The sequence below is a fragment of the Gossypium raimondii genome, chromosome 5, assembly GCF_025698545.1.
Source record: "Gossypium raimondii isolate GPD5lz chromosome 5, ASM2569854v1, whole genome shotgun sequence".
Lineage (NCBI taxonomy): Eukaryota > Viridiplantae > Streptophyta > Magnoliopsida > Malvales > Malvaceae > Gossypium > Gossypium raimondii.
The window spans coordinates 7,824,654-7,834,920 of NC_068569.1; the positions used below are offsets into that span (position 1 = coordinate 7,824,654).

At 35.3% G+C, this 10,267-nt stretch overlaps 2 protein-coding genes across 4 annotated transcripts; one reads left to right on the plus strand and one right to left on the minus strand.

The window, feature by feature from the left end:
- Positions 1 to 391: 391 nt before the first annotated feature.
- Positions 392 to 1,114, minus strand: LOC105769197 (60S ribosomal protein L12-3). Its single transcript, XM_012589671.2, has one exon. It carries the CDS (start codon positions 1,044 to 1,046, stop codon positions 546 to 548), a length of 501 nt encoding a protein of 166 aa, XP_012445125.1. The 5' UTR covers positions 1,047 to 1,114; the 3' UTR covers positions 392 to 545.
- A 2,427-nt stretch (positions 1,115 to 3,541) lies between these two features.
- LOC105769635 (vacuolar fusion protein MON1 homolog) lies at positions 3,542 to 8,747 on the plus strand. 3 transcript variants are annotated; one of them, XM_052631360.1, is made up of 15 exons: positions 3,542 to 3,697; positions 3,792 to 4,248; positions 4,373 to 4,452; positions 4,558 to 4,629; positions 4,762 to 4,801; positions 5,290 to 5,391; positions 5,571 to 5,692; positions 6,139 to 6,271; positions 6,371 to 6,473; positions 6,989 to 7,065; positions 7,188 to 7,252; positions 7,479 to 7,778; positions 7,875 to 7,966; positions 8,182 to 8,246; positions 8,367 to 8,747. In XM_052631360.1, exons 2-15 carry the CDS (start codon positions 3,808 to 3,810, stop codon positions 8,460 to 8,462), a joined length of 1,788 nt encoding a protein of 595 aa, XP_052487320.1. In that variant the 5' UTR covers positions 3,542 to 3,697; positions 3,792 to 3,807; the 3' UTR covers positions 8,463 to 8,747. The 3 variants fall into 3 exon arrangements, with proteins under 3 accessions (XP_052487320.1, XP_052487319.1, XP_012445856.1); XM_052631359.1 differs by lacking the exon at positions 3,542 to 3,697 and having other exon boundaries at positions 3,704 to 4,248; XM_012590402.2 differs by lacking the exon at positions 3,542 to 3,697 and having other exon boundaries at positions 3,704 to 4,248; positions 6,382 to 6,473; positions 6,984 to 7,065.
- Positions 8,748 to 10,267: the final 1,520 nt, after the last annotated feature.

The window sequence follows — 10,267 nt, forward strand, 5'->3', positions numbered from 1 at the left end:
TGCTTGTTCTATGTCTACAATCAAATCTAGCCAACCGATCCAACAAATTAAGCATTCATCAGTCACCACAAAACTGACCTCTAAGCATACCACGCAAAACACAATTCTTAGCCACAACAGCCAAAACCAACCATTCAAAGACATCTCAATCTCAAAATATGAGCTTAGGAATATGACACATTATTTGACCAGCAGACCGATCTGATTGACTTCCTTCAACATTTAACAACTAAAACTCAAGAAATATGGAACATTTTCCATTCATTTACTTGCATTTTCGATTCACTTCTCCAAAAGACGGGTTTTCCATTCATTTCTTACTTACCAAGCACAAGACTAGCATTTTAAATAGTCAATATAAGAAGCAAAAATAAAATGAAACAAAACAATATAAAGAATCCATAATAGTTAAAATCATCTAAATTAAACTTCAAAACAGCCTCTGAATTAAATATAAGCAAATTGTTCAAAATCTTTATATTGAACATTTTTCTAAAAGAGGCAAGCATGAGGATAGACGTAAAAAACGAGAAGAACAAGCTTTCTCACTCCAAAGGAACATCAACATCTCCATCATCGATCTCCTGCTGCAGATCCTTAGGGTCTTTTCCATCAACAGTACACCCAACGGAGACGCACGTGCCCAAAATCTCCTTCACTGTCCCTCTCAAATCCTTAGCCATCGACCTCGGCCTCATTACCTTAGCAATTTCGATGACGTCGTCGAGGTTAATGTTCCCGTTGTGCTTGATGTTCTTGGTCTTTTTCCTATCCCTCTCTGGCTCCTTTAACGCCTTGATTACAAGAGCCGCCGCCGACGGGACCACAGTGACTTTCGCCTGACGGTTCTGGACGGTGAGTTTGACAGTTACGCGGAGACCCTTCCATTCTTTGGCAGTTTCTTTGGCGATGTCTTCACCGATCTTTTTGGGAGAGAGGCCCAACGGACCAATCTTTGGAGCGAGGGAACTGGCTGCTCCGACCTCACCACCGGTGACGCGGACGAAGACGTCGACGACTTGGGTTGGGTCGAACTTCGGCGGCATTGTTGGGCTTCTTCTTTGATGGAGGAGAAATCGTGTGCTAGGGTTTCCAGAGATGAAAGACTGAAAGTTGAGATAATATATCTAGGGTTTTTCCGGTTTAATGTCCGATTTAACCTTCAATTAAGTTAGGAAACATGAGAAGTGTAGATGGATGCTTTCGTAATTTCAGCAAATATAATACCAACTCATGTGTTGATTACCAAAAAAAAAAGGGGGTAAGGATGGGGAGGGAGGTTTTGTGAAATTTGTTAAGCATGGTTGGATTTATCGGTAAAAAGTAATTTTCTAAAGGTGAAATTGGATAAGCGGTAAGGCGAGATGTGACACGTTTAGTTTATTTTATGTTTTATATTAAAATATCGTTATAGTATTTAATTTTATTGTTATCGTTTTTTTTATACTAACTGCAAGTAAATGTATCATTCATTCAAAACTACCTCAATATGATTTTAAATATAAATCTCTTCCATGGAGAAACAAATTATGTTTAGAGTTAGATTTCACCCAATTTGGAATTTAATTGAAGTTTAATGTCATTATTGTATACTAAAAGGCTTTAAAATCTAATAATATAGTGATGGGTGACAAAATTTTTAAGGAACAAGTAACATTTAAGGTGGAGTTTTATTATAGTGAAATTCTATAAGAAATTTTTAGATCGATGATTGTAGTTAAGAAGTATAAATGGGTAGATTGTAGTTGTTTGATCGAGCCATATTAGAGATTAAAAAATTGTGTTAGTGACTAGAAACTTGTTAAATCAATTAGCGAATGTGTTGTTTTTATTTAAAAATTAATTTATTTCATTTAATGTTGAAACCAATTGAATTGGTTGAAAAGTAAACTCGCATTTCCCAATCAAAAGATTATGTAACATGATTATTGATGAATATGTGTTTCTTTATATCTTTTTTATTTCAGTTGTTGATTTTAAAAGGATCCTATGTGATCCCACTATAATAGATCTATTTATGGATGCCATCTAGGGAATGGATTCAAGTAGCATGAAGAAATTAGTACAAAACTATAACAATATTTTGGCAGTGGGAATCAATGTAGAACTTCATATGAAAGAGAGGTTTACAAGCAATAGAAGCCAAGTTTGGTACAAGTGAGCCAAAGGCAAAGCTTTGAACAAGAGATAGCTTTTAATAAGCTGGGTGCAAGTAACTAGGAGCCAATATTTCGACCAATATATTGTTGCTCTCATAATGGTAGAATGTTCCTGCAAACCTGAAATAACAAATGTGCAAAACTTCAAATGAATTAATCTTCATGCTCGAGCAAACGGTATAGTTTAAAAAAAGGCCCAAGTTAAAAGTCGACATCACTAAGAAAGCTTATTTCGCAGAAGGCAATGGCCTATCTCGATGCCAAACATTATTACTTTAAAGACAAAAAGAATGGAATGACACGGGCAACAAGTTAGGGTGGTGACTGACTACTCAACGATCAAAGGGTTAATTACCATAAAGCTACCAAAGAAACTCTAACCTTTTAATCCTAGTCCTATTATGCAAGAGCTATTAAAGATTTGGAGAATGAAAACCTTCAAAACGATGAGGAAGTGGCACGATTGGAAACGCTCGTCGATCTAACAATGGATTGCCAACAATTGGATTAAGAATTCACAAATCTCAAAGGCTAGATCCAAGTGAAGTTAATCTAGAAACGAGGAAATAAAGTTGACACAAGTGAGGAGGAGATTGAGGTAAGTCCAAGGGACCCTTCATGGCTTGAAGTAACACCAGGAGAAGGTTTTAAGAACAATAATATAATGACTAAAATGGGAGAAAATATACAACACCATGAGAAAGGAGCACTAAAAGATGAGAGAAAATTAATATAAAAATGTAAATCACTTTTTGTCCAAGTCATTTTTCATATTAATGATCAGCTAACTAAAAGACTTAAGGCGAGTGTATAAAAAATGTTTTCTGCAATTTTTTTTATATTTGTTTTATGGAAAATGGAAAACAACTTAATTAAGAAAAATAAGCTCATTTTTCTTTTGTAAATTATCTTAATTTTTAAAAAGTTTAACTCATTTTCTGAAAAACAATTCATTTTATTTTATATAAAAATAACTGAATCAAGCTTAATATCATTATAATAATATTTTTTATTTTTAAAATATTTAAATATCGATATCAAATATTATAATGTTCAATATATTTAATGATATATATTTAATAGTACAATTAGATATTTTAATAAATTGTTTAATATTATGATTTTATTTAAATAATAAAATTTGAGAACAATAATTTTAAGTTTTATGTATTATTCTTAATATATTATTGAAAATATTTATATTAATATTTTAATAATAAATATATATTATAATTTATAAGTATTCAAAATAAATGTTTTATGGTATAAATTATAATTATTTTAGTTATATCAATATCAGTATTTGTTTAGATTGTTTTTAACTTTATTTACCACTTTTAACTCTAACACGATTCAAATACTCAGATAATCAGATCTACGATCTACCCAGAACATTTACTTCGCCTGACCAACCAGTCAATCCCCCGCCAAAAGAGAAAAAAAAAAAAAGGGAGGGCCAAAGAGAAACTAACCAAAACAAAACAGCAGCAAAACGACTGGTAGGCAGCAGTAGAGTTGAAAGCGCTATTGTACTAGTGGTAGTTTTCTTGACTAAAATAAACTCTTTCTCTCGTAATCTTTTTCCCCAAATCCTAAAACCCTAGACTCCTTTAGTTTCATTTATTTTGGCAGGGCAAACCAAATCATAATGTCGTACGATTCTAGCTCATCTTCGTCTTTCTCTGATGGCTTCGCTGACCCTAATTCTGATCCCAAACTGGTCGATGAACGATTCGATTTCTTGACATTGAATGAACCGACCGAATTAGAACGTAATCATCGTGGACACGGGAACGATATCGCCGATGGATTGTCGAATCCCGATAGAAACGACAACGGCGCTGAAGATGACGATCGATTGCGGGTGGAGGATCAGGAAACTTTCGGCGACGAAGGGCCTTCGAGTCCAAGCAGTAGCGGATATGCCGGTGGGAGAGGGAGTAGCAGCGCCACTAGCCCGTCGAGGATCGATGAAGCGAGTGAAATTGACGATAATGAGATTCAGGAACTGAGGAATGATGGTTCCCTTGAAGGAATCTCCGATTCCCAGGCTTCCTCCTGGGTTACCAGTAAACGCCACGTCGATGAGGTTAGCCATTTCATTTTGGTTTAGCTTGTTCTTAGTTATCGCAAATCGTCATTCATTGTCGCACGTATAAATTAACTGAATTTCCGTTAGGAATATTTATGAAGTTCTGATTTATGAAGTACAGGATGATGCTTCAATATCTTGGAGAAAGAGGAAGAAGCACTTCTTTATTTTGAGTAATTCTGGCAAACCAATATATTCCAGGTTTGTCACTAGTTCCTCAAAATGCCAGCAATCAAAGGTGCATTGTGGAAATTTAATATGAACTACTTGCTTATATGTATCCTATTTTGTATATTTGACTTCCAGATACGGGGATGAGCACAAGCTAGCTGGTTTTTCCGCAACACTACAAGCCATTATTTCCTTCGTGGAGAATGGGTACTTGGCTGCATTTAGCTTACTTGGTTTTTAGTGGAAATTCGTGCTTTATCGAATGCAATTATTTGGGTTACTTTCTCATTTTATTTCAGTCTTTGGAAGAATTTAACTATTTCATTCATTGCTTTTCAGGGGAGATCGTGTCAAATTGGTCAAGGCTGGGAAACACCAGGTATTGTTATATTTCCTATTTCTCTATACGAAAGTTATCCCTTTTTATTTTTAGTTTTTAGCTCTACAATCAGTTTTTATTACATTTCTTGCATTTGAACTAGTGATAGAGCTTTTAAGTAGACCTTTGAATTTTCTTTTCGCATACTGAATACTTCAGAAACAAACATTGAGAAGCTGCAATTTAATCTGATTATTTTAGTTCATTAGATGTGGTGGAAATCTTCAAAATTATTATTGTTGTAGTTGGAAAGGCACGTTAATGTTAAGTATTTGTTTTTTTAAATAAAAGTGACTGATGTGATAGCAGAATGTTTGGTGCTAGTTTAAAATAAGCACGTTTACATGAAAAGTTTCCCTCTTACCTCATCAATAAAGCTTAGCTTCTTACAAACTGCCACTAATTTCTTATTACATTAACTCTGACAGAGTCCAGCTTATTTTTTGATCAATTGAATAAGATCTGCAATGACATATTTGTTTGTTTAGATGGTCTTTCTTGTGAAGGGACCAATCTATTTAGTTTGCATCAGCTGCACAGAGGAGCCCTTTGAATCATTAAAAGGACAATTGGAGCTTATTTACGGTCAGGTATCTCAGTCTCCCTTGCAAATCTCTACTTCTAGACAGATGAATGCTGTTGCCACTGCCTATTCGAGCCTTGCAAATTTCCCATTATCATTTTTGGCCCCTTTTTATATTGTTTGCTTGTGGAGTAACCCAAAAGTACTTATTACTGTAACGTTTGCTTGCTTATGAAATGGTTGCAGATGATACTTATCTTAACAAAGTCAATAAATAGGTGCTTTGAGAAGAATCCGAAGTTTGATATGACACCTTTGCTTGGAGGAACAGATGTTGTTTTCTCTTCTCTCATCCACTTGTTCAGTTGGTGCGTTTTATTGGGTTTTTTCTTGCATGTCTAATAATTTTGGATTTTCCTCAATTCACCCCACCCCTTTGTTTTCCCTTCCCTCATCCACTCCATCAGTTGGGGCATTTCATTGGGGTTTTCTTGCATGTCTAATGATGTTATATCTCCTCTGCTCACCCTTTCTGCTAACTCCTTTCTTTTGCTTTCTTGCTTAACCCTTCAAAATGAACTACTTGATTTTTTACTTATTTTATGTCAATTGCTAGATTTTTGGTTCTGGATGTTTTAACAATTTGTCACATTTTCCTGGTAGAATATAATGGCTCGCACTCAGAACAAGGATAATATGTATTTGCTTTTTCACATTTTTGTTACTTCTATTAATTACATGTGAGTCACAATATTCCTCCTTTCATATTTTACCTGAATGGTACCTCCTAAACCTTTTTTTTCCCTTCTTTCAGGAACCCAGCTACATTTCTTCACGCATACACTTGTCTTCCGCTTGCTTTTGCAACAAGGCAAGCTGCAGGTGCTGTATTGCAAGATGTTGCTGATTCTGGGGTTCTATTTGCAATACTAATGTGTAAACACAAGGTAAAATTCTCTCATTCTCTTTTTTTCTTCCTTTCTCCTGAAATGGTTTAACTCAAAAAATAATACTTTTACTGCTCAGCTTATTTTAATAAACTAAAGGTCAATTTCAGGTTATCAGTCTTGTTGGTGCACAAAAAGCCTCTCTTCATCCTGACGATATGTTGCTACTTTCAAACTTTGTGTTATCATCAGAGTCATTTAGGTACATAGAAATAACATTAGTAGTTCATTTAATCCTTGTTTTATTTGGTCAAATCTAAAGCATGAAAATGTGGGATATTCTGTTTTGGTACCTTCCTTTGCAATGTCCTCCTTAGTAGGGTAGTGGGAAGCAGTAATGGTGACCCTTTTGGCTTGGATGGTCAGTTGGTTTATGTGGATTTCTAGCTAAACATTGTTTGGCAAATGAACAACCTCATTACCGTTGCATCTTAACTGAAGGGTCTCCCTAACATGTTTGCCAGCTCTTTTGTGTTTTGTGGTCATGTTAAAGGTTCTTAACAGCCCAATATTACAATTGATAGGCAGGAATGAATATCTTGATAATTGTGAACTTAAACAATCGAGTCCTGATTTTTTGAATTGTCCTCTCTTCATTTCTTTTATTCTCTTTTTCTTTCTCTTCTGTAAAGACGTAGCTGACTTAGTATTGTATTTATATTGATGATTGCACAGGCCTTTTTTTCTTATGAGATCTACATGGCTTATGCAGGACAGCAGAATCATTTTCACCAATTTGTTTACCAAGATATAATCCTATGGCATTTTTGTATGCTTATGTGCATTTTTTTGATGTGAGTGATGCTTTCAGACATATTAGTTTTATGCAAATTCTAAGCCATGCAATTCTATCATCTTTTTGCTCTATGTTGGTCATGCCTACAGCACCGGATAACAAACTACTTTCTTTTGACAGGTCAATTCATACTTGATGTTGCTTACTACTAGTTCAGATGCTTTCTATCACCTTAAAGATTGCAGGTAAGTGTTCCTAATATGATCATGATATAGTGAACTTTAGGTATAACATTCTCAATTTCTACATCAATTGATTGCATATCTTTAGGCTGACCTATGTCCATCTTCAAGATGGAAATATGGCCATATCAAGTCATCCCTATGCCTTACTGGGGAAGTACAGATTAGCTCTGTACGTATCATTTTCTCCTGTTCTAGACCATCAAGAAGTTTGACTGAAATTTTATAGGATTCGCATAGAAGCGGTTCTCTTGAAGTCCAATGTTCTTAGTGAAGTTCAGAGGTCAATGATAGATGGTGGAATGCGTGTTGAGGATTTGCCAGTTGGTCCATTGCCTCGATCTGGATCATCTCCTCATCTTGGCCAGCAAACACTTACATCAGAATCTCCTGAGAGGCCTAGGGAACCGTTTATTGGCATTGGTGGCCCTGCTGGACTTTGGCATTTCATTTATCGTAGTATATACCTGGATCAATATGTGTCCTCTGAGTTCTCACCACCACTTAACAGTCTCCAGCAGCAGAAAAGGTAAAAGTCTGAATCTTGTGACAACTGAATCGGAACTTCTTTCAAACTGAGTGCATACTCATTATGGTTAGTAGGATAATTGGTTCTGTCGTGCAGATTATATAGAGCTTACCAGAGAGTGTATGCTTCCATGCATGATAAAGGAATTGGACCCCATAAAACTCAGTTCAGAAGAGATGAAAACTATGGTAATTCTCTCTTCCTTTCTCTAACATTAATTATAACTATTTAGAAAAAGTTAACTTCGTTACATTTTTGTTTTCAATTTGCTGTTTGAATGTCTTTTCTGCAATCGGGATTTTTGCTTTCTTAATGTTCTCTGGTTAGTGGGCTACAGTTGCTCAACTCCACAAGCTTTTGTTTTACAGCCTTCATAGATTAATATATTACATTTTTCTGTCAGTTTTACTCTGCTGGGTCACACAGGATTTTGAATTCTATGCGGCATTTGATCCACTTGCAGACAAGGTTTGTTTTAGAATATATATCTTAGTCATTTATTGCGTCCAAAGTTCAAATCCTGACTTAAATACACTCTAAATACTTTCCTATAACGAAGTTTTGATGATTCATTTATGTTATGTGCAGGCTCTAGCCATAAAGACTTGCAACCGAGTTTGTCAATGGGTAAAAGATGTGGAAAATGAGATTTTTTTGCAGGGAGCAAGCCCCTTTTCATGGTGATAACAAACAAGTCAATCATTTAATGCAGAATGTATTCTAGTTTTGTTTGTTTGCACGATCATAGTAGTTTTTTGCCCTCCTACGTTCATGATACCCATAGGTAGCTAGCAAATGTATCATTCACCTTTTGAAGACTGTTTTCCCTTTTCATCAATACCATAAAACTTATAAGTGCTAGGAAGATGCTACATTATTCGGTACCTTACTTTGTTCGAAGTGAGGCATATTTTGTATTATTCCGGTATGGATGATAAATAAAGTTGACAAAAGTAGCTTTTTACTTGACCATTATTGTAGGACAACTTTGTTATAGTACTTTGTCATGTTTGAGCCATTCTTTATTTTCTGTTCCTCTGTAATTTTTTTGCTCTGCATCTTTCTTGTGGAAATCGTCTAAGAGTGTGCCATCTTCAGTCATGTAAAATTTTAAGAATGCTTCAACGGACATTAGCACTTCTGCATCACAGTTATTGCATCATTATTGTTGAGGTGAGCTTGCGAGCATGTGAACCAAATGCCCGAGTTTTGGACGAGGCTGAAGTCTTGCCGGAATCCATCATCTAACAGATGTAGGTAAAACTGTTGGAGTTACGCCTTAGGTTTCCTGCTACTTATCTATGTACCTAGTCTAAGTGAGTTTGACTTACACTTCCGAGTGTGGCTAGGAATTGAAATCATAATATCTGGGGTTGGTTTTACAAGGTGAACTACGCCTTGTACCTGAAGTTAATAAGGACAGCTGGTGAATGGTCAGAGAGATGTAAAAGGTTCCTTCATGGAGGAGGTGAACATAAAACCAGAGACGTTTCTAGTGAAGCAATGGTCATTCTATCAATTGAATTTATTAAAGGTCAGTAAAGTAAATACCTACTTTCTGCTACAATTCAGAACTGCCTAATATTCTGTTTCTATACCTATAAATATTTTTACTATTTATCTCCTGGCCTGACCTTCTATGAGAAAATTGTCTCCATGCCTTGCATTGCATTTATTATTATGTGGGTTTTGGGCCTTTAGGCTTCGGTTCCCCGTTATGTTTGTTCATTTTGGAAAGAAAATGACCTAGGACGTTTTTGTCTTTTTCTAAGTTACAATTCCGATAAGAATAAATTATTATATTTATAAAGACTGAGCTAAATAAGTAATTTAATAACTATAATCAAAATAAATCTGAAGGAGAGAATTCATCATATATATCTACAAGTAACGCAACTAATCCACCTCTCTTCTGATGCAATAAGAGAAATGAACTTCGAAAGAAAATCAAAATTTTCTTCGCACTATGTTTTGGGCTTCTTAAATTTTCTTGCATTACTTCATCGGAGCTTGCAGTTGGGTCTTGTACATCTCTCTCCCCTAAAAGAAAACAGAGAGACGAGATGTACAAGACTGAGCGGCAAGAGCTGGCGCTGAGGAGCTGCCATAAGCTTCCTTTAGGAAGATCCAGACCACGCTCCGAAGTTCAAAAACCACCGTTAACTTTTAACGGGAAACCTTTGAGAGTCCCACTACTGTTCTACACTCTCGTGCAGACCTTAATTTATTGAAGTAGTTGTATGAGCATTTATTGATGAAACCCAAAGTTTAATAAACCTCAGAAAAAAGAATAAACATAATGTAAGATGCAAAAGTTTTTTAGATTTTTATGTTTAATTTTCGTATGAGGATAAAAATGGTCGTTCTGGTTCGGTTATTTAGGGTTGTCAAAGATTTCCTTTTATATGAAACTCATTTCTTGTCAAACTCCTGAAAATGGTAATTATTCTTTAGCAAATGAGTTATTTCAATCAAGCCGAAAAGACTCT

Coding starts and splice junctions, on each gene's coding strand:
- LOC105769197 (XM_012589671.2), bottom strand. CDS start 1,046: ATGCCGCCGAAGTTCGACCCAACCCAAGTCGTCGACGTCTTCGTCCGC.
- LOC105769635 (XM_052631360.1), top strand. CDS start 3,808: ATGTCGTACGATTCTAGCTCATCTTCGTCTTTCTCTGATGGCTTCGCT. Junction 4,630..4,761: donor ATTTCCTTCGTGGAGAATGG/GTACTTGGCTGC, acceptor ATTGCTTTTCAG/GGGAGATCGTGTCAAATTGG. Junction 7,066..7,187: donor CTTATGTGCATTTTTTTGAT/GTGAGTGATGCT, acceptor TTCTTTTGACAG/GTCAATTCATACTTGATGTT.